At 51.3% G+C, this 23779-nt stretch overlaps 1 protein-coding gene across 1 annotated transcript in view; it reads left to right on the forward strand.

Annotated features, from left to right (window-relative positions):
- The window catches only part of LOC122496004 (thyroglobulin-like), a 75973-nt gene that overhangs the window by 22205 nt on the left and 29989 nt on the right, over window positions 1-23779 (forward strand). Inside the window, exons 6-13 of the mRNA XM_043602190.1 lie at window positions 530-595; window positions 2428-2508; window positions 7450-7587; window positions 8415-8591; window positions 10207-10318; window positions 12862-12941; window positions 13628-13771; window positions 20879-20941. Coding sequence (XP_043458125.1) covers window positions 530-595; window positions 2428-2508; window positions 7450-7587; window positions 8415-8591; window positions 10207-10318; window positions 12862-12941; window positions 13628-13771; window positions 20879-20941 — 861 coding nt within the window. The remainder of the gene's footprint in view (window positions 1-529; window positions 596-2427; window positions 2509-7449; window positions 7588-8414; window positions 8592-10206; window positions 10319-12861; window positions 12942-13627; window positions 13772-20878; window positions 20942-23779) is intronic.

Raw genomic sequence — 23779 nt, forward strand, 5'->3', positions numbered from 1 at the left:
CGGAGGAGTGTCGTTTGGCAGAAAAGGACACTGAATAATATTAGTAACGAATTAAATAATGGCAGCTACCAACCATAGGGTGCACATCAAATGTTGAGGATACAGAAGAGACTTCACAGTATTCCCAGCCTCCCGTCATCATCCCCACTTTCTCCCAAGGCCAGAGCCTCAGAGGACTGAAGTGACAGGGACGATGGACGCAGCCCCAGGGTCTCCGCGGGCTTGGTTCTCTTTTGGCTAATCCCCGGTTCCTTCGGTAACATTCTGTCTCATGGTTTCCTGGCCTCTCCCCACGACCGTCTCTTTGATGCCCTGAGCCAGACACCTGGGGTCCGACCAGCTCTGGCTTTGTACCAGAGATCTGGAAGACCGCTCCACGAGGCTCTCTCTTTGAGTGCGCCTCGATGGGAAATAAGAGTTCTCAGGCAAGAGGGGCCCGTGTGGGAGCCGTGGGTCAGCGTGGCCATGGCGGGTCCCCCGTGAGAACAAGCACATCGAAGCTCATGGAAATAAATATCTCCCTTTGCAGTTTCGGCAGCCCTGGAAGGAACTCAGGATGCCGTTACCAGCTTCCAGCAGGTTTATCTCTGGAAAGGTGAGCTGTGGATATGTGTTTGGGGGAGAGGGAGGGGGACCCTGATTACGCGAGGCTGTCTGGCCCCACCTCTCGTTCACAGGGCACTCTGCTCCCCAGAGAGACAACTGTAGAGATTTGCTTTCCAAGCGAGGGCTCTGTGTGGCATAGAAGGGTTCGGCTCTCATCAGATAAGATACCAAACCTTAGAAAGAAAAATGGAAAGTGTGGAAACCCCAGAGGGGATGGGGGAAGCAAGCATGGCTTCCTGTGAGGTCACGTTCGCTGCCCACAAGCTGCCCTTGCTACAGGATGGGAGCTCTGAGGCCCCAGCAGAGTAGGGAGGCATTTCCCCAGGGGCCACGGCCACGCTGAGGTCAGGGTGAGGGGACAGGACACGTGGTGGTGCCTTGACCCCTGCTTACAGGGAGTGTTCTGGTAGTGCCCGTTTGGCATCTCCTGACTGCTTCGTTTGCCTCCTCTGAGTTTACCCAACGTCGACCAAGTGCCTACTCAGAGCCCGGGACATGGGATGGTTCAAGACATCATGGAGGAGAGGAGTCTGAGTGAAGTCGGATGAGAGGGAGAGCTAAGGCACAGCTTTCACTGTGGGGACTCCAGCCTCGGGCAGTGGACCCTCACAAGCCGTGGCCACGGGGCTAGCGGGAGGGTGAGGACAGATCCCGCCCCTACGTCACTTCCCTCCTCTTCCCTTGATCCCTCCTCACCCACGTCAGGTCCCCTTAGAGACAAGACTGTTTCTGTGCCCGCGAGCTGAGATCGTGGGAAAGAACACAGGGCATGGGGTAGAGTCCCCAGGTATGATTTCTGGTTCTGTTACCCACCACCTTGCGACCTGGTGCACATCAGTTGTCCCCCCTCCAAGCCCTGGCTTCTGGTGGGCAACATGGCGGTAAGAGCTCTCGCCTTCCAGGGTCGTGTGAGCACAGCCAAGGTAGTTGCAGGTGAAGTGCGGGGAGCAGTGCCCCGTGCATCCGTGCTGCTAACTCACGCCGGTGGTGGTGAGGACGGAGGTAGGGCAGAAGGAAGAATGAGGAAGAGGAAGGAAAGGAGGGTGTCCACCATAAGCTCGTTTTAAAGTGATTTAATGAGATTATACGCTTCTGTCTCGGTCGTCCCTGTAAGGTGGCTATATAAGGGGGTGACATTTTATCCATTTTGCAGACAAGAAAAACAAAGCGTGGCGAGGGTCAGTGATGTGCCCCCGGGGATTGCTGGGGGTGGGACCCAGACTCTGGCTCCGAATTCAGTGCTTCCTCGTTACCTAAATTTTCTGATAAATAAGCAGCTAGCTGGTGAAGAATGAAGGAATTTCTCCCCCCTAGGACATTTGCAGCGCCGAGCAGAAGCACCCACAGGCTTGTCTAATGCCCTGTTCTCCCCATAGGCTCACTCTGCTTTCCTGGAAGACAAGTTCCCAACTTGAGGGTTTTATTTAATTTTTTCAAATTCGAACGCACCTACTTTCCACCTGCATATTCTGGGATAAGTCCTTTCATCTCTACACAGTTCCATTTTTCGTTTCTAGAGTAAAATGGGAATCTTCCTCCTTGCCTTCATGGGGTGTGTTAAAGACCAATATTTATGAACACATTTCGTTAGCTGTGCAAGTGTTAATCATTTCAAAAGCGAGGACAGTCACGGTTTTGTTATTGAGAGGTTGGCTGTTGTTCCCTAAATGGCCAAAGGGTACAGTCCTCTGCCCCTGGATTTGTCCCAGATCCTGTCTTAGGCACCTGGCTGTGGACCGTGAGGATTTTCCACATTGCCACGTTGTCGATCCCTTTTTCCGCCCCAACATAAGGACAGCAATACTTTCTTTTTACTCCTAGATTCTGACATGGGGTCTCGGTCTGAGTCTATGGGATGCAGAAAAGACATGGAACCAGGGCCAACGTCTCCAACAGAACCAGGTACCGGCCCCGAAACCTTTTATATACTTGGTGTGTGGCTGGAGTCAAGATGGCGAGGCCAAGGGTCTCGTCAGTGGATGGACTTATTAGCGTCGCTCTGTTACGTAGCCATGGACTGCCCTCTTAGCTTTTAACCCCAGTTATTCATTCCACAAATATGGACAGCCATTCAGAGGCGCCATTGGCACAGAAAGCAAAGTGAGATCATGGCCAAGTCAACAGTGCTACTGGAAAACAAAACAACCCTCATCCCAACACCGGCAAAAATCGATTAAAGGGCAAGTTTCATCTGACTGTGGTCAGTGAGTGTGAGCAAAATGTACCTATTCTGGAATTGTGCAGTGAGTGGGATTTCTAGAGAGTCTTTTGAGAAAGGGTCATTTTGTGCAGCGGACGATAGAAATCCATACATCAATAGGGACAGAATGTATGTGCGGTCTCAGACACTATCCCTGGCTGTTGCAATTGTTGTTTCTTAGGTGGGGCTAAAACTCAGGGTGGAAGCCAGAGGAGGAAAGAGGGGAGGGGAAGGAGGAGGAGGAGGAGGAGGAGGAGGAGGAGGAGGAGGAGGAAGAGAAAGGACAGGAAGGGAAGGGAGAGGAGAGGCACGTTAGTCTATCGGCACAGGGGAGGCAGCATGGCCCAATGAAGGGAACACCGCATTGCAAAGCAGATAGATTAGGGCTTGAGCCTTTTTTTTTTTTTTTTTTTTTTTTTTTTTTGGCCACTTACCGCTAACTCCACGGCCATGGGTACTTTGCTCACCTGATAAGAGCCTTGATTCATCATGTGGAGAACGTACCTTGCTTTCCGCTAATCCCATCATAGATGACATGGCAGTTAAAGCCCCTGGCATATCGCCTGGTGCTTAACAGATGCCACCAAATTCATAGCCTCTTCCTCTCTCTACCCAGGGCTTTTGTCCAGATCCAATGAGATAATGTACAGAAACCACCAGCAATAGGGCTCATCCCATAGAAGTTGGGCAATTATGAGTTCATTCCGCATCCCTAAGAGTTGCAGGACCCAAGGGTGGAGCCCTGGTTTAAACTGCAGGTTCTCAGCCCCGGAGAGCAGGGTTTAAACCCCACCTCTGCCTCTATCTGCCTGTGCAACCCTCAGTCACCTTCCCTGAGCCTCGGTTTCCCCTTCAATAAATGAGAGAGGGAGCGGTACCCACAAGGCGGGGCAAGTGTGGGAATGGGAGCAAGTAACACTGAACTTGCAGTGGCACAGAGCAGGTGCTGAAGAATTAGTGGCTGTTGTTAGGTGGTGGCAGTGATATCGGTGATGATGATCCAGCACCAAGCCTGGCTCCTAGCCAGCCTTCCTCAAAGTTCTGTCCTCAGGCCTCTCTGTTCCTGTAACTGCACATCAGACAGCAGATCCCAGTTCAGGATGGAAACTAGGGTCAGAGGACATATTCCTGTCCGATGCTGTTAGCAGTGATGTCTTCTGAACCTTCAGAGGTTTTCCAGTGGAGGCTTTAATTTTGCCAGCAGGGTGGTGGGAGTGGGGGGCGGGGGCGGGCGCCTGTGCAGGAGGCCGTCCCTCCTTTGATCTCATCAAGCTCCCTCTCAAGCATTTGGCCGGCCTCGTGTCTTCTGCACCATGGCCTAGACCTTCACCTTTCTGATCTTTGCCCCAGCGTATTGGCAAACGCGTTCTGCCCTTCAGAGCCTCCCAAACACGAGGCTGGTGTTCAAGTTTATCTGCTGCCGGCCATTGTGTTCTGGCTGAAGCAAGGGTGAGTTCAAAACTCACGAGGGAGGGAGGCAGAAGAGAGCAAACCCCCTTCCTGAGCCTCCTGGTGGCGGGCCCTGCACTTGGTATTTTGTGTGTATCTCTTCTCGCAAAACTTAGGACAATTCTGCCGACCGGTATCCTTGTTCCCGCTTTATCAGAGCGATATGAGACTCCGATGTCTCGGTATCCCCTGTCAAAAGCCAGTCCAGCCCAAAGCAAGCAGCGGTGCCAGGTTTCAGACTGTTGCTCAGCTGCCTCCGAAGCCTGGGTTCTTCTAGATCACCGGCCACTCCTTGGCTCGGACGGTGTCGGCTCTGGGGCTGAGTCCTGGTGGCCCCCCGGCTAACTGAGCAGACAGGGTTTGGTTTGATTTGCAGAGCGAAATTTCTTATTTTCTTATTTTTTTAACTGAGCCAGTAATTTTAAATTGGGAGATTTTATATAAAAATTCAGATTTCAAGCTTCTGGGGAGAAAAACAGAGGAAAAAGCTCTGGCAATACAGGCTTCAAATTTCCGCCTGGCGACCGTCCCCCGAGCGGAGTTGAGCTGCCCCTGCCATCAGGGGCATGGCTCTCCCGTTTGCTGCAGTCCCCGCCCTGCGCTGGGTGCTCGTACTGGCCCCTTCCGGTCCTGGGCCGCTTGTGTTAGCCGATGCCCCCCCAGCCTTAGTGGTGCCGCGGGGATCCTCGGGGCAATGAACAGGTGAATGACTTTGGGGCAATTCTGGACGTTTTGTAAAATCCATCATTATATACTGTGTAAGACCACATCTCTAAAACTATCACATGGCTCCCACAGGAAGGACCCATCCCCCCCGCCATCCCCACCTCCTGCCACCAGAAAGGGAGCTGGGCCCCTGCCCAAGACCTTGGAGGGATCCAGGCTGAATAGACCCAGCTCAGCTCGGTTTTCCCTTTCTGACTGATTACATTCCTGGGCTGAGGAAGATAACACCCCTGCAGGAGGGGCCCCTTTGATCTGCTCCTCTGCAGCCCGGCCAGTGCCATTTCCGTGGCTTGTTTACCTGGCCTGTGTCCCCAAGAATGGCCTCCCCGATTCAAAGCACAGGGAGCACTTGTCCCCTTTCTGCTCCAGTGTTACTTCAGTGAGTCTGAGTGTTTGGGACACACAGGGAAACCAGCAAGAGCAACCTCCTGTCTGGCAAGGCCTGTACCGGCCTCCTTGCCTCCCGGGGGAGTGCGAACAAGAAGGCAACAAGGAATTCTTCCGAATAATGCCACGTAAACCAAGTACAAACTGAGTGGGCTACGTATTCATTCTACCTCCCACCAGACATTTTTTGAGCACAAGTGCCGTGCCCTCGGACATTCGCAGGCTAGCGAGGATTGCCCCCGTGCCAGCCATGGCATGACAGTGTGGCAAAGGCTACAATGGGGACAGGTGTCGAGTGTGGTGGGGATGCGGGGGTAGGAGGATGCTAAGCGGCCTGAAGGGGTCAGAAAGTCTTCTCAGAGGAGCCTGGGAGGATCCCCCAGGCATTTCCAGCCTCTGTGCAAAGGCTCTGAGGGCAAAGTGATTGAAGGGACTTCAACTTTGTCCTCAGACCTCGTGTGTTCTTTTTTTTCTTTCTTCCTCTGCTGTCTTAACAAGTGATATCACGGGGCAGGCATGCAAACTGCCCATTGTACAGTGAGACAGCTTTGTTTTCTAAAAAATGTTTATTCATTTTTGAGAGAGAAACAGAGAGACAGAGTGTGAGCGAGGGAGGGGCAGAGAGAGAGGGAGACACAGGATCCGAAGCAGGCTCCAGGTTCTGAGCTGTCAGCCCAGAGCGCAATGGGAGGCTCGAACCCACAAACCGTGAGATCATGACCTGAGCTGAAGTCGGACGCTTAACTGACGGAGCCACCCAGGCACCCCAATTTTTAAGAGAGCTTTTTTTTTTTTTGCCCATTGTACAATAATATTAAGTTCAAGAACCCAGAAGGCTGGGGAGGCACAGAGAAGGGCGACATTGTCTCTGGGGTCTCTGCCAGGGCTAAACTTCTGGCCTTGGCAGATGTGAGTAAAGATGTCATCTCCGTTAGTGGTTTTTGTTGGTGAGAAAGTTCAGTCTTCATGAGCCTGCTCTATGGAGCATGGAAAGTGGGCCTCTCGAAGGATGCTCAAGTCCAAGGCAAATGGGGGTCCATGTGGATGTGATGCCAGATCCCTGGGCTAAGGGACATTGTAAATGGGCCCCACCTCATCCCCATGAACTGCTTCATGCCCCCAGGTAAGCGCCTATGCAAAGTCAGACCTCTCATGAAGGGAACATCAGGCCCCTCAGCACTGGGGAGCCTCTTTAGAGCACTACAACACATCAGGGCAGGAGGGAACAGCATTGGTCCTTGAAGCACAGGAGGACTAGGTAGGTGAGGAAGAGGGGTGAGCACAGTCAACAGTCCTGGGGCAGCAAGCGATGTGACTGTGCTCCTGGAGCATGAATTGAGGCAACTGCAGATAAAGCTTAAAATGCAAGTAGAGCCTGGACCAAGAAGAAGGCTGCACTTCTGTCCCGTGGGCGGCAGGGCACCCAGAAAGATCCCGAGGCCAGCGATCATGGTGAGGATACGAGGAACGACTAAGGGATAGCAAAGCTGCAGCTTGCGGTGTGGGGCCGGGCAGAGCTGTCTTCACAAATGTAGGCTGCCATCTGGGAGAGAGACAGCACTTCTGCGTGGCTTCAAAAGACAGGAGCATCAGTGGCTCAAAGTGACCAATTGGACTCCACGAGTCCCCAGTGGTGGAGTGGCCTGCTATGGTCAGCACGGACGCGTCACACAGGGCTGCAGGGGCACCGGCCAGAAATACCATGGGGAAAAGTCCTGCCTTGGGTGCAAAGTTGAACCAGATGGCTCCCAAGGTGTCTTCCAAACTAAGATTCTAAGATTTTGCAACTCTATAATTTTAGGACTTTCTGAAAGCTTCCGACCCCTTCCTGCCTGGCTAGACTCCCAGCCCTATTGCCTCCAGACCTGTTCTGGCTTCACACAGACTGAAAAAAAATGTGTGTGTGTGTGTGTGTGTGTGTGTGTGTGAGAGAGAGAGAGAGAGAGAGAGAGAGAGAGAGACAGACAGAGACAGAGACAGAGACACAGAGGGAGAGAGGAAGGGAGAGAGAGAAAGAGAGAGAGAGAGAGACTCACTGTGGAGATAAAGCAAAGGAAGTTGACCCTCTCCTTCTTTTTCAGATTTGACAACAGAACTTTTCTTCCCCGTGGACCTTAACCAGGTGGTTGTCAATGGAAGCCTATCCCTGCCCAACCAGCAGCACTGGCTTTTCAAACACCTGTTTTCCCCTCAGCAGGCAAACCTGTGGTGCCTGTCTCGTAAGTATCCTTAGAACACATCCTTCCTCTTCTGGATCCTCTGGTCAGGCAACACAGCCCTAGTTTAACGACTCTTGAGAAATAGATAGGATGAGACTCAATGGCGTAACTCAGGAATCACTTCAGTGTTAGTACCAGGGGTGATACAAAAGAAAGACAGGACATAACCCATCGATTCAAGAAGCTTATAGTAGAGATAATCTCTACTCTACTCCCAGAACCTATCATCCATCCATCCATCCACCCACCCATCCACCCATCCTTTACCCAATAGGCATGTGCTATGTTTAGCATGTGCTATGTTCTAAGCCTTGCATTTGACCTTGGGGATGAGAAAACAAAAGAAGATGAATAAACTATAATCCATCCTTGTGAAAAAACTGTATGATCTCACATATACCAGTGGGAGAGTCTGACATGGGCGTGGAACAGGGGAGATCATTCACAGAGTTCACAAAAGTTTTATAGTCCCATGGCCTCAGGTCTGAAGATCCCAACTGCCTCTGAGATGGTCCTGGGTAAAGATCCAGTGGAATTTTGCTCTCTCTTCCCCTGTATTTCTGAGTTCACAGCTCACTCTTCACCTTCTTAGATTCTGCTTTCATTCAGAGTCACATGGACTCCCTGTTTGGTGCACAATCCTCTCCCCAGCTAGCAGAACTCTAGTATTTTCTCTTGGGCCTTTCAGAATGGATATTCTCAACGGTCCTGGGCCTCTGTCCTCCAAGGAAGAATCTCTTCCTGGCATTTCTTCCCAGTAGATCCTGTAGAGGTTACTTTCCCTCAGGCCTCCCAAGGACCGAAACCCACTGCTCTCTTGCCTGCAGGCTGTATCCAGGAGCCCTCTTTCTGTCAGCTGGCGGAGATAACAGACAGTACACCCTTGTACTTCACCTGCACCCTCTACCCAGAGGCCCAAGTGTGTGACGATGTCATGGAGCCCAATCCCAAAGGCTGCAGACTATTCCTGCCCCACCAGCCAAAGACCCTGTTCCGGAAGAAAGGTGGGTGCTTCGTGGGATTTGCACAAACGGCATTTCCAGTGGGCTACTGGCTCCTTGGTTTTAGAAATATCCACATACCTGATTCTTCTTTTTGAAATTAAGGTTACTCACGCTCCTTGTAACAATGCGACACCATTTAGAAATGCATCAAGTTGACCATAGAGAATAATCCTGTTCTGCAATCGTACTCCTTAGAGAAAGCCACCATTAATGCACCTATCAGTTCAAATTCCATTCGGCTATCTGTTACGGAAAATCCCAACAGTGGCTTTCACAAGATAGAAGTTGATTTTTCTCTCTGAGGACATTAATGCCACTTTTTTTTTTTTTTTTATGGAGTGTTTTTCCCCTGCACAGTCTCCATTTCTTCTGGGATATTATCATGCTTTGTTTACTGTTCTATCTGTGCTGGAGTTCTTTCTCAGATATCTGGTGACCCTCGGTTTTACATTCAAATGTAAGAGAGGGGCCCAGAAACTGATTGGGAAGCTCAGAGTGTGTGGTGAGAGCTCGCTGCCCATGTCTAAAAACCGTGGCTGAGTTACTGATGCTAAACACAAAATTTAGCCATGCTCGTCCAGGCATCTGACACAATCCTACAGGTTTCCCTGTAGGATAATCTAGTTGGGCCACCCTTTGGGGGGATCCCTCAGGTCTTTATTTATGGGTCCTTCCCATGAAGGGATCTTGTAACACCTGGCCTGAGGCCATGAGCCTGACTGCTGTTGGTTTGGATGCCAAATAAGGTTGGAAGATGATGAGAGTCTCAATCGTCACCATGTAGGTGGATCTGAAAGAATCCCCTAGTTTCAGTGTGGGATTCCCACCACGAACGCCACCTGGTGCATCGAAGAGATCCTCTCTTTTTTGTTCTTTTTGGAGAATAAGCCTTCTATCTTCTGCAGTGGGGAGAAGGCACTTGTCTCCTGTGCAGACGCGGGGAAGCTGTCCGGAGACCTAACTGCTTCTTCTAGAGATTTCCGGACTATCCTGGTGTAGGCCACCTTCATCCCAGTGATGTCAATATTTAAACTTTTGGGGATCCCAGAAGGTGTATAAGGTTTCTTGTTCTTCCCACAGGAATGTTGAGGATTCAGCTTTCTTAGCTCCTCTGTGTGCTCTCTAGCTTCCAGAATTGTTGCTGTATCCCTTCTCTTATTCTTTGCAAGTTTTTTTTTTAATGTTTATTTTTGAGAGAGAAAGAGAGACAGCAACAGAGCACAAGTCGGGGTGGGGGGGGGGCAGAGAGAGAGAGGGAGACACAGAATCCGAAGCAGGCTCCAGGCTCCGAGGCATCAGCACAGAGCCCGACGTGGGGCTCGAACTTACGAACCACGAGATCATGACCTGAGTGGAAGTCAGACGCTCAGCTGACTGAGCCACCCAGGCGCCCCATCCTATTCTCTTTATTCTTGTGTGTGGGAGCCTTTACAAGAGTCCCCTCACTGTCATTTTAGTGAGATTTGTGATAAGAACAGAGAGTAAGCATGTGAGTTTAATATGCCATCTTTAATTGGAAACTCTCGATCTGTTGTATCTACCCTAATCTTCATATTTCATAGATACAACAAATCTCTCTCTAAATAATATATAATTTCTTTCTTCCCCTGTGTAGTTATACTGCGAGATAAAGTGAAGAACTTTTATACTCGCCTGCCGTTCCAAAAACTGACGGGGATTTCCATTAGAAACAAAGTGCCCATGTCTGAAAAATCCATTTCCAATGGGTAAGCTACTTCTGTCCTCTCAAATCTTTATTGTTAAGACTTTTCTGCTTCCATAAGAAGGTGACTTAATATCAACTAAAGGCACATACATAAGAAACTGTAAAACCCAACACAAACAGTGGAAAGGTAATGAGGAGGTGACCATATCTAAAAACCGTGGCTAAGTTACGGATACCAAACACAAAATTTAGCCATGCTCATCCAGGCATCTGACACAAAAGGGAGACACTGACCCGTGTCTTATCAATTAACAGATATTATCAAGTGTTGTAATAAACTTGATCAGCAAAGTCTCACTATGCTGCGTGCAAAATCTGGAGGGAAGGTAGAACTTCTAACAAGCTTATCAGGAATTTTAATTTGTTCGATACATTATTTTTAAAAGTATGTTATTATATATTTAGGTAGTTAGCTGTTACTTAGTTGTTTTACTTGAAGGTGATGTTTCTCTCAGCCTAGTCTTTGATCCCACCCATCAGAATCACCAAGAGGATGTTTTGCAAACTACATTCCTGGGTCCTTTCCTGGACCTACTGAATCAGCATTTCCTGGGATGGGGCTCAAGAATCTGAATTTTAAGTGAAATTCTCCTCCTGGTGATTCTTTTCTACTTTAGAATTCGAGAGTCATTGGCCTATGAACTGTTGGTTTATGAAGTGTTGCTGATTTATGAAACTGTGTCATGTTGCTGGTGGTTGAGATCTGCTTTTGAAGGGGCGCCCGGGGGGCTCAGTCGGTGAAGCGTCCAACTTCAGCTCAGGTTGTGATCTCACGGTGTGTGAGTTCAAGCCCCTCATCGGGCTCTCTGCTATCAGCACAGAGCTCTCTGCTATCACCACAGAGCTCTCTGTCCCTCCCTCCCACACTCTCTCAAAAATAAATGAACACTTAAAAAAAATTTTTTTAATGTTCATTTATTTTTGAGAGAGAGACAGAGCATGAGAGGGGGAGGGGCAGAGAGAGGAAGACACAGAATCCGAAGCGGGCTCTAGGCTCCGAGCTGTCAACACAGAGCCCGATGCGGGGCTCAAAGCCATGAACCTCGAGATCATGACCAAAGTTGGATGCTCAACCAACTGAGCCACCCATGCGCTCCTAAATGGATATTAAAAAAAAAAAAAAAAAAAAGATCTGCTTTTGAAAATGGACTTAAAAGGTTGATATGGGGTAGGCTGTCTTGAGATCTGGCAGGGCACTGCTTGCAATGCTGGGGCAGGGTCAGAGAGAGAGGGTTGGAACCAGAGATAGACGCCATACTGGTGCTGGGGATGGTTTGATGGGACAGCACATCATCCAGGCTGGAGCTCAGCACTGGGCTTCCACGAGAGGAAAACACAGTGGTGGGTGGGCAGGTGGGCAGGACTCTGGGAGAGGGAGCCACGGGGCAGGTGGTCCACAGCCATCAGGGCAGAGTTGCCGTCAGCATTGGAAAAATCGTCCAAGACACGGAGGCTTTGTGCACCACAATGCGAGTTGAGTTCAGGGGCTCCTGAGACAAAGAAGGAAAGTGGCAAGAATGAGGCAGTTTGCCCCCACCGAAAAGGAGCTGAGGGGTTGAGCGAGCTCTCTTGAGTCAAGGATGAGCGATCAGAACTGGGACAGGCAGTCAGGGTGAGGGGAGTTAGAGCTGAGCCTGGGAGCATTGGCTTGGAGCCACTACGTTTCTCCAGGACTGGTCCTAGAAGCTGAGGGAGGGGTCTAGCAGCCACACTGGGTTATCCGGCAAAGTAGGTCCCGAGATGGGGCCTGGATACGCTGACCCAGCAAACCAGAGTGTGATTAGCCAACATTACACGGCACATATGAGGGGAAGCTGGGTCAGGGGAAATGTGCCGGTCTTTGCCGACAGACATCTGGTTGGATCACTCCGACCGCAAGCCCGTGGGGTCTCCCATTTCTGAAGATGCCTTCTCTACCCTGTCTCCCTTTCCCCAGAGCCCAAAGCCAAACTTTCTCACATTCGGGATGCTGGGTGAGCTTGGCTTAGAGACCGGCACATAACAGGCACAGAATAAATGCTTGATGAAAGAGTGAGCCAATGAATGAAAGATGCCAAGACTATGTTCCTGAGAAAAGAGTAGAATTTTGTTTTTATTTAAAAAAATTTTTTTTAATTAAAAAATTAAAATTTTTTTAATTAAAAAATTAAAATTTTTCTTAATTTATTTTTGAGACAGAGGGAGGCAGAACACGAGCAGGGGAGGGGCAGAGAGAGAGAGAGAGGGAGACGCACAATCCGAAGCAGGTTCCAGGATCTGGGCTGTCAGCCCAGAGCCCGACGCGGGGCTTGAACTCACGGACCGCGAGATCGTGACCTGAGCTGAAGTCGGACCCTCAACCGACTGAGCCACCCGGGCGCCCCTAGAATTTTGTTTTTAGAAGGACCCTCAAAGCTAGGAATCCAGTCATGCATACTGGCCACAGCACCCCACTTTACGGAGTCACGAGGAAAGGAACTCCCGGAAGTAAGAATGACTGTAATTCGGTAGGTCCTGGGCCACTCACAAAACCCCTCTTGCCCACTCTTTCTCTCCTCGTGCCAGCTTCTTCGAATGTGAACGGCTGTGCGATGCGGACCCGTGCTGTACTGGCTTTGGCTTTCTAAACGTGTCCCAGCTAAAAGGTACGAGCGAGAGCGACTCCGCCTGCCTGAGCACAGCACTTGGCAGCCTGGAAAACATGCTCCCACATCTGCTCTTTTTGGGGTGGGTGGGGAGGTGCCGTCCTTGTTCACCCATGGGAAGCGGGGGCCTGGGTGGGGGCGGTGGCTAATACATGGAACAGCTGGCCGGACGTGGCTCCTGGCCCACCGCCCGGGCACCTTGACACGGCGCTTTGCCTGGCTCACGTGGCCTCCTTCTAGGCTCCCAGCTCATCTCTCAAGATGCGGCTCAGGCAGCTTGGTGGGATGAACTCTGCATCCATCCGTATGACCTGAATTTAAAACCGGATTCAGTGCCTTGCTAGTGATGTGATCCAGGAAAACCCACTTAATCCCAGAGCGTCTCCGCATCACTCACGTGCAAATGGAAATACAAATCCCCCTCACGGGACTGTGTGAGGATCGAGTGACGGGATGCCAGCAGAGACCAGCCCTGGGCGCGTGGCGGGCGCCCCATCAGGATAAGCTCCCTCCATCCCTGCGCTCTGAGACAAGCTTGTTGCAGTGCCCGGGTTTTCACCGGTGGCTAAGATCGTGCCTGGAGTCCGGTAGAGCACCCCAGGCGCCTGCTGGAGGATGGGTTTGCAGGATTTCCCTCATCTTCCCTCATGATCGTCTTTCTGGTCTTGGTTACTCCTTTGCTCCAGGAGGAGAGGTGGTGTGCTTGACTCTGAACAGCCTGGGACTCCAGACGTGCAGTGAGGAGAATGCAGGAACCTGGCGCATTTTGGACTGTGGCTCCCCTGACACTGAGGTCCGCACCTATCCCTTTGGATGGTACCAGAAACCTGGTGAGTCACCCGCCCCTTCTGGCTGCGTGGCCGTCTTCGGTTGGCTGCCTGCCAACCATGTATTAGGATGATGTCCTTGGGCTGGGAAGTAGACCAGCCGGGATTCGTCGGGTCCAAGTGACAGAAATCGATCCTATAGAACTTCAGCAGGAAGGGAATTTATCTGTTGCTGATAGACTCAAAGCAAAGTTGCCTCACCTGGTCTCAGCAACCGGGATGTATTTAGCAGGAATGAATGGACAGTGTCTCCATCATTAGACTTTGGTTGTTGTAGTCAAGCTTTAGATTCAAGGGAGGGAGTTTGGCCCAGCTTGGGCTCTGTGCCCTCCCGCTGCCAGAGGGAGGGTGGGGCAGCCCGAGTGATGTCCTCTCAAGACGGTATGCACAGTGGGAGAGAGGAGGGTCTTCAAAGTATGGTTAAGGGGCTGTTGCTGGGCAGGGGAAACCAATAGACGTGCACTCTGCCAAGTTCCCTTGTGGTTTTTTTGGAACTTGTCAATTAGGGTAATGGAACACACGGCAGTCTTGGGGAGGGAGAGGGGGACACTGGTGTGTATTTGACGATGCACATGGAGTTAGGATTTCAGGGTCAAGGCAGCGTTGCCCCAACGTGGGCGCTTCATACATATGTGCTGATTGTATCCCAGCCCGTTTGGGGAGCTCAGTTTGAAATCGGCCAATGAACAAATGGATGGTCTGCGTGGGATGATGCCATCTACTCTATGTTTGTCTTTTGGAAAGTCTTCCCTTGCGTCTGTTTCTCTGTTGGTAGAACAGTGATTGAGACTCACTCTGGTCCTGTCAGCTCCTACCTTCCAGGTGTTTCTAGGTGCGGGTACAGTTGGGGAACAGTGGGGAGCTGCCTGGAGACTGGGCACGTTCACCCTGTGTCCCGGAAGCAAATCCAGAAGGATGTGCCGGGTACAAAAAGATTGAAAACCCCCTCTGAGTAGGTGTCCAATGGAGAGGCTGAGATGAGGTTCGTTATCTCCAATCATGGCTTCCTCCCTCGTTTCAGAGGCAATATAGGACTGATGCTGGCCCTGCCAGGGCACTTGTCCTGGAAATGGGACTCATGGAATGTGCAGTTTGGAGGAATCTTAGAGATCTATAACTTGGATCTCTACACCCTTCGCCCAACGCAACGTGTTGCCCCAAAGGAGGAAAGGAGGGGAAAACTGATATTACGTGTCTGCTGCATGCCTGCATGTGCCGGGGCTTCTACGGGGGCATGGAATTTAATACCCATGAACAGGCATTCTCTCCTCCATTTCGAGATGAGGAGAGGGTGGCATAGGAAGTTGGAGCTACTAGACCCCAAACCACACAACTAGAGTCAGGCTGCAAGGCCAGAGCTGGTGACCCTAGATGTCACTCTTCTCCGTTTCCACGTTGCTGGCAGGTCTTTCCCATCCCGTGAGTGATTGGATGTGACAATGTCCAGACCCTTTGACCGGTTTTCCCCTAACTCAATTAACTAATAAGCAATTTATTAACACATTGAAAAAACAATAATAAAACTAACTAATAAGCTAAGAGACCAAACCCGTCAGTGGTGTGGCCTCTTGCTCCAGAGCTGTATCCAACTTGAAGGGGCTGGGATGGGGCTCCGTGATAGAATCTGGCCCCGGCCCTCGTCCCTGAGCCTACTAACCCCCGAGGCATTCCTTGGCTTTAGGGCAGATTTATGTGGAGTTAATGACTAGCAGGCTGAATGGAATCTTCCCCGCTGATGTCTACCTTGAGCATCTTGTGACTGATCCTTGATCTGAATTCACTGGGGGTCAGGGTCATGCTTTTAATTTTATTTTAACATCCCGATTTATTTTAGGAAAAACATCAGGGTTGTATGATGACATAGCCTCGCTGGGTTTCTATTTAGAGAAGAATGTTCCATATAGGCTTTAACTCACAGGGACAAGGGAGAAGTGAATGCTTGCTTAGCACTACGGCCCCCCGGGAGACCCCAGGGCCAGCCCTGTGTATTTCGGGGGCTTCAAAATGGAACCCTTCGTCTTCAGAGCTTCCCCGCCCGTCTCTCCTCCCATCCCCCCTCCCATCTCCTCACCCCGCAGAAGACTGAAAAATGTCTTTCTCGAGAATCTTCATCTGGCTCAGGGAAGACTTGGGTAAAAAGAAGCTTAAGATATAAGTCATTTGTTCAGAAATATCATGGGAGTCGGACCAGGGCATTACAACATCATGGCAGGAGGTGGCAGAGAGAAGAACCCAAGGTGCTCATTGTCCCAGTTCATTCCATCTGTTCTGTTTCTTTTCATCGGATGGCACAGACCCCTAGCTTTTTCCAATATATATTTTGTGGGGTCAGGCTGGGGACTCAGAGTTCTGTCCAGAAACTGCGGGCCGGGGAATTAAAAATACACAGCGGTGCTCTCTTTCAAGGGACACTGACTGAGCATTGGCCATGCCCAGGGCCTCTGGTGTTCCTAATCAGCCCGTATTCATCGGACTCTTTCCGTGTGCCTGGCTGGATAAAGCATTTATAAGCCTTATCTCATCTAATCTTCACAAATGCTGTTAGATAAGGAAAGGGAGGTTCAGAGAGGTTAAGTCACTTGCCCAAGGCCACACAGGAATCACATCTTATTCAGACCCAACCACATAACATAATGATTCAGTCAGTCAGAAAGACCTAGGTCTGAACTCTGACTCTGTCATATGCCCACCTGAACCATGAAGGGTGGAAAGGACCCTAATCTCCTCTCCATCAGTTTTGGCACACGCAGCGTAAGTTTTTATGGAGGAATTCTTGGAAAGAATTTCCATAGTAGGCTTTGGCCCTTGCTTCAGATCCACGGCTTGGCCTTTTAGTCTGTTGACATCTATATTGAGTGTTGACCACAGGCCCCAGATTAGACTCCAGGCTGAGAGCCAGAGACGAGAGGCATAACCCAGGACCCGTTTCTGAAGAACCGCCCCTGAGGCAGGGGAGGGGAAGTGATACTCACCGAACTCCTGATACACGTTAAACACCGAGGGAACATGGGAGGTAGAAGGTCCTGCCTGCAGAGGGTTTAGCTGGGCTGAGGGGCCGGATACAAGAGAATAGGAACATTTCTTAAGTGCTTACTATATGTCAGAAACCACCTAAGAGTGCTTTTTTCCCCCTGTATTAATTTGCTAACCCCTGTGAAATGGGCTGTGTTCCTATCCTCCTGCGAGGAGATAATTATTCTCTCTGCAAGCAGAGATGTAGCTGAGGTTCCTGTGGGGGCTGCACGACGGTGGGGTCAGGGGGCTTCTGGAGCACAAAAGGGGAAGAGAATTCTGTTCTACAAGGGATTATGCAAAAGTGTCTCCAGGGGTAAAGGAGAGTGGGCTGATGGGAGCAGTGACCACTGTGTGGGGACAGGCAGCAGGCTACGGAGGTGGGGTGGGCCGGGGTCCTGCCCTCACAGCCCTCAGAGTTTCAGAGACCCACACACACAGGCAATGGGGCAGTCACAGCATAACGATGGTGCCAGGCCATTCACAGAACAAAGGCCAGGAGAGAGGCACAAACCTGTCTGGGAGCACCAACAGGGGGTCCCAGAGAGCCCACGGCAATGCACTATGGGACTCTGCAGTCCACAGTGAGCAGAAAGTTCCATGTGTCGGTGCAGAACAGAGGCTCAGGCTGAGAGAGTGTGAATGCAGAAGAGGCTGTTCACGGGCCTGCCCCAGCAGGAGGGCCCAGGGAGCACGCCCGCTTCGCATCCCGGGTGGGAGTGGCCAGTGCTGCTCTGTGGTCGAGCAGTGCCCCAGAGCCCCGGCTTTTCTGGAAAGGGCGGGCCCCCGGGGCCCTCGTACCTTCCCTTTGCTCTTTAAAGAGAACGAAGGCTGCCCGTTCTCTCCGCAGCTGTGCATGGCTGGCAAGCGGGGCAGGGTCTCTGGTTTCTTGATAAAGTCAAATGTGGCTTCTAAAAAAAACAGTCCAAGCCACACAGTTCCTGCTAAGCAAATGCACTTGGACCTTACAGCAATTCTAGATAAGGGAACATAACCTGGGTAGGAAATGAAAAGCCCATGCAATTAGGCCTGTCTGCAATCCACGTCGAAACTACCACATGGAGGTAGGGTTACTGAATGGCCCACTCTCTGTCCTCATTTGCGTCCTGCCCACAGCTCCTGCCAAGCGCTCAGAGCCAGGTTGGCTCCAGGCACCAGGCTGGCATTTCACAACAGCATCTTCTTTAGTCCCCAAGCACCCCTGACGAGATAGGGCCTATTGTGAACCCCATTCTGTGCTGTGCTGGCCAAAATTTCACAGCTGGCGAGGGTGAGTGGAAGCCCTGATTTGTGGCGATTGCCACTTGCCGTGGTGGAAATGTCCCCACCATGGCCACCAACTTGCTCTCTGTCTGTCTTACCCCAAAAGCAAAACCCTATTAAGAAATACTGCTGAGGGGGTGAGAAAGGGTAAGTAATGCAACAGCAGTAGAGCCACGTGATCTGTTGTCTGCTGAGATGAGCTGCTGGGTGATGCTCCCTGGTGGTGCTCGCTGAGATGAGCCGCTGGGTGGTGCTCCCTGGTGGTGCTCGCTGAGATGAGCCGCTGGGTGGTGCTCCCTGGTGGTGCTCACTGAGATGAGTTGCTGGGTGGTGCTCCCTGGTGGTGCTTGCTGAGATGAGCTTCATGGTGATGTTCCCTGGTGGTGCTCCCTGGTAGTGCTCGCTGAGATGAGCCGCTGGGTGATGCTCCCTGGTGGTGCTCGCTGAGATGAGCCACTGGTTGGTGCTCCCTGGTGGTGCTCACTGAAATGAGCCTCATGGTGGTGCTCCCTTGTGGTGCTCTCTGAGATGAGCTGCTGGGTGGTGCTCCCTGGTGGTGCTCTCTGAGACGAGCTACTTGGTGGTGCTCCCTGGTGGTGCTCGCTGAGATGAGCTTCATGGTGATGCTCCCTGGTGGTGCTCGCTGAGATGAGCTGCTGGGTAATGCTCCCTGGTGGTGCTTGCTGAGATGAGCCGCTGGGTGGTGCTCCCTGGGAATGTGCTGCGGCTTGCCTACTGGTTCTCATGGTGTCAGAAATTTCTATAGTTCCTGGTGATTAGTTAGTACCATGAAATAAACGTCTACTATATGTATACCATATGCATTCTTTACAACACAACATGATACAATACAGTACAATTCAATACAATGTTATAGCATAAATGTTTCCTTTGCAAACTGAGCTCACTTTGCATTTCAAGATACATTTCCGGAAGCAGAATCACTGGGTTCAAGCGTGAGAACAATTGAATGCCCTTGATATAGATGGTCTAGTTGTTCTCCAAAGTCTGCGTCAACTCTCAGGATCTTTGCTCTGAGAACCGCTCTCTTCCAGGAAAGACAGATATTTAAACAGGCCAGCCACACTGGCCCACTGGGTGCAGCAGAGCATGGCCGTGGTTAGTAATTCTGAGCATTGCTTGAGGAGCTCCCAGAATGTTAGATGACCGACAACACCGTAGCTCAGTGGTCCTTAAAGTGTGTCCTCGGACCAGCAGCTTCGGTGTCACCTGGGAATTTGTTAGAGAGGCCAGATTTCAGGGAGTCCCCCAGACCTGCCGAATCAGACACTATGGGGGTGGGGCTGGCTCGGGGTTGTTACCAAGCCTGGCAACCAGGGCCTTAGAATGACTCGGGGGGAACAGGTGTTTCCAGGCAGGTGGAACCATACCAAAACACAAAACAAAACAAAACAAAAAACAATACAACTGGAGGTTCTAGAACCAAGAGAGGCTGGGTTATGGCTCACCTGACCAAAGTGAAGAAGGCAGGGGAAGGGCAACACCTTAGGGACCAGACTAGATTGTGACTCTAATGCATGCTTTTTATGGAGGGAGAATAGGACAGCAGTGTGTCACCGTAGAAGGGCAACGTTAAGAGCGGATAATGGCCAGCATTTATTGAGTGCCTGCCTACTGTATACCCAAAGCTTTACGCGTACCAACTCATCTAAAGCTCACGAGCCCGAGAGAGGTATTGTTGTAAGCCCTTTTTACAGACAAGGACGTTGAGGACAGGGAGGCGAGATAACTTCTGGAGGGCACAGAGAGGGAAGAGGCCAAGCCAGTCTTGCCCTGGGCAGTTGACCCCTGAGCCCTGCCCTTGACTGCTGACCATGCCCCCCGCAGCTGAGCATGCATGGAGATCCTGGTTTGGGCCTCTGGGAGAGCATAATGATGAAACTTTCGATCTGTTCAGTAAGGGGAGGGGAAGAAGATAATTAGCACTTATGGACCATCTGCCGGGTGTGCGGGTTTCTCTGTAATTTTTACAACATCCTCATTTTGTCAATGCCGAAATTGGGTCTAGAAAAAGTCAGATGACTGGTCCTTCCACGCTGCTTCTAAGTGGCACATGGAGACTCGGGCCCAGGTCTGTCTGCATAAAGTCTGTGCTCTGCACACCCCCCCCCCCGCCCCCCGCCAACCTGCCTGCCAGGAGCACCTGTCATTTACTGGGCTCTTACCCTGTGCCTGGCACTACGGGATCTCCTGTCATCCTCACGCGATTCCCATGGTGGGTCGTATTGTCCCATCGCGCACGTGTGGAAACATGGGGTTAAGTGCCTCGCCCAAGTGAACGGAGTCGGAAAGTGACGGCTGTAAGCACATGTACCGTCCTCTGCCTGTCCCCAGAACATGGCCGGACTCTACCTGCTCAGCCCCCGGCCTCATTGCTGGCTTTGGTCAGCGACCCGTGTGCAGATGAGGGATGTGTCCCTTGTAGGCAGAAGCCACAGAGAAGAGCGAGGTTTTCTGCATTCGCTTTCCCTGCCTCAGTGTTGTTGAAGCGGGGGGGGGGGGGGGGGGGGGGCGTGGGGGAGCCTTCCTCCCCCCGGGCCCTGGGGGGATGACACAGAGCCAAGCCCCATCCCGCCTACGGAAGACGCATGGTACGAGACAGAGGCCACCCTGGGTGGCGGTGGCTTTAAGCCGCTGAGATGTGACTGTCACCTCGGCCCAACCTAGCCCATCCTGACCAGTTCAGGGTGTCTCGGGGGCTGAACGCAGCCCGTCTGCCTTCCAGGTCTGATTTTGCCATTACTGCCGTGAGCCCCTGTTGACACCTTTGAGGGTGGAGGGGACCTAACCGGCTGCCTCTCTTCTTCTTTTCAGTTGCTCAGAACGATGCTCCCAGTTTTTGCCCCTTGGCGGTTCTGCCTTTCCTCCCCGAGAAAGGTAAGTTGTCTTTTCAGCTTCTGTCAGGAGAGATCACCTTGCTTTTCCTTCTTTTCCTCTCTCTTAGTTTCGCCCCGTGGTTGAGAGCTCGCCTGGGCCTCTCACGCTCATTGATTTGAGCTCCTGGCAACTGCACACACGCATAGATGGGGCCCTGCTGGCCCCACGCCCATTTCACAGATGAGGAAACCGACTCCCAGTGAATAAACGCCTTGGCCAATAGTGCAATCAGTTGGAGGCAGAGGAGGGCTGGGTCCCGTGCCTGCAAGTTTCATCCCAAGGGTTGTTCTCACCCTGTCCAGGAGTGGCGAGACCTGCACGGTCCCAGGCCAATGTCAGGTACTGTGGCCCCGTGGCCAAACAGGGAAAGAACCAGCTAGTGCTGGGAAGTAGAGGCTCACAGCCCTCAGTGCTACTGGGTGGCACGGTGACATCTGAGGCGGGGCCCTGAGCCCGGGAGCATGGCCCAGACTGAGGCTGCCACCCCCCCCCGCCCCCCGCCCCCGCCATGCCCCGTCTGGTCACGAGGCAGCAGGAAGTGCAGGCAGGTGGGCGCAGTGGTTTCTGGAGGCGGGTGAGCTGGGAGTGGTGCCGGAGGGCGAGGGCCTGGATGCAAGGCCCTGTTCTGCCTTCTCTGAGTCAGGAAATGACTCGAAGGGCCCAAGCGACGTTAATTCCTGCCCTGTGACATGATGTCTGAGGAGCTCCAGACATCTGTCATTACAGTGCTGGCTGAAGAGACAGAATATAGAGCGTGCGTAGGAAGGAATCATTTAGCCAAGGCCGCGGCTAAAAGTATACATGTCCTCAGCCCATGTTGTTTCTTCCACCTGGTTCAAAGAGCTAACTTCAGAGATCACACACACACACACACACACACACACACACATTTTCTGCACAGTCTATACAGAATTCTGTGTCTAAACCCTTGGAGACTTTATGTCTAGGACTTTGACATAGGACTACAAAGTGTCAGCTTTCTAAAGTGCTGTGACATAGGAGTTGCCATTGTCATGTCATGAATGGCGGAGGGGGTGCTTCGACCAAGCAGGGGACACGTATCCCAACCAGACTTTGGTCAGAGTTGATCTTGAGGTTTATCAAGATAACGTAAAGACAACTGAAATGATCACATCGTCTCCAGAGATTCAGGGTTTAGAAAAACCCGACCGGTTCCTTGTCCCAAGTCTACCGCCTGCCATTTCTGCTTCCAGAGGCTATTGTGGTTAACTCTTGCAGCTGCGTTTTTCTCGCCCTGGCCTCTCCCCTTCCACCTTACACACGAGTCCTGCTACTCCTCGATTTGTCAATCTTGGAAGTGACCGTGGGGTTCCTTCCTGTCTTGATAGGTGAGGAGTCAAGGTTCTCTTGTAGCACCCTTTTTCTTTTTAAAAAAAATTTTTTTTTCCAACGTTTATTTATTTTGGGGACAGAGAGAGACAGAGCATGAACGGGGGAGGGGCAGAGAGAGAGGGAGACACAGAATCGGAAACAGGCTCCAGGCTCTGAGCCATCAGCCCAGAGCCTGACGCGGGGCTCGAACTCACGGACCGCGAGATCGTGACCTGGCTGAAGTCGGACGCTTAACCGACTGTGCCACCCAGGCGCCCCGTAGCACCCTTTTTCAATTTTCCTTCTTTGTCTCCAATATCTAGTCGTGTCAAGACTTGGGGTCGAAACAAGAGTATTTTTGTTCCGTCCATGGGCATGGGGCTCACTGGGGAGCCCAGGGAGCAAGAGGGATCTCCCGTTGCCGTCACCAATCACTGGGTGTGGGCAGCAGACCCTCCTGTCTTTGTCCCGTGTTCCACCCCTGCCTTCCATGGTACCCCCCCCGCCTTCTTGGGCTTCTTGGGGTGCCCGTGAAACACACAGGTCGGGTCCGTACCTGCTCTGCAGGGACCTGGAGTGTTAGCTCCTCTGTGCTGACGTGTCCATCAACACACCTCCCTCTTCTTTGCCCCACTGAAAAATTTGTCGAAGTGTCTTAGCTGCTGTTTGCCCGTTCTTGTTTTCTCTTGTCATCTTTGTGGGTCTAGACTTTTTTAATTCCTTGTCTTCATTTTGGTGGGAGGGAGAGAAGAGACGTGAACCGCACTGAATTAAATGCGATCGTATAATCTTTTCCGAAACGTTTCAACGTGTTTTGTCCGTTTTGTCCTCCGTCCTGCACCAAGCATTTGATCTTCGCACAGACCTCAAGAGACAGGCCCTCTTTTACTCTCAGTTAGTTGTGGAATGTTCGAACCATGCGGAAAGAGAGGAGAAAAAAAAAAATCACAAGAGTTACTTTGAAGTCATGTGGGTTCAAACATTGATTTAGTTGCTTCTAATCTCCTTAGCCTTTCCTGTGGTCTGAAGTACTTGTAATCTCTCTACAATGTTACTCTTTCATTGTTACCTAACAGAGCATCAGGTATGTATTTCCAAATTGTTACTTATCTCTCTGAATAATGCATTCACCATGCATCTATTCATCCATTCATTCATTCATTCATTCATTCCTCTGTCCACATTCCTACTTTCGTGATGCTCCCCATCTGGTGAGGAAGACGCAGGCGAAAACGGGCCAAGTGTTGTCCGCTTCCGCATTTCACACTGCACTTCACTAACTTGCACTATTTTTGGGCATTTGATTGTTTATGACTCCTCGTCGTTATGAAAATACCATAATGAGCACCTGGGTCCATAAAGCTCTTCCGAATGTCCAGGTTACTTCCCGGGGGACACATTCTCCAAAGCAGAATTACTGGGTTCGACCACTTTATATTTTAAGACTCTAGCTTTGTGTTGCCACATTAGTCTCCAGCGTCGTTTCTGGTGATATCCTCACTAGCA

Source organism: Prionailurus bengalensis, chromosome F2 (assembly GCF_016509475.1).
Source record: "Prionailurus bengalensis isolate Pbe53 chromosome F2, Fcat_Pben_1.1_paternal_pri, whole genome shotgun sequence".
NCBI lineage: Eukaryota > Metazoa > Chordata > Mammalia > Carnivora > Felidae > Prionailurus > Prionailurus bengalensis.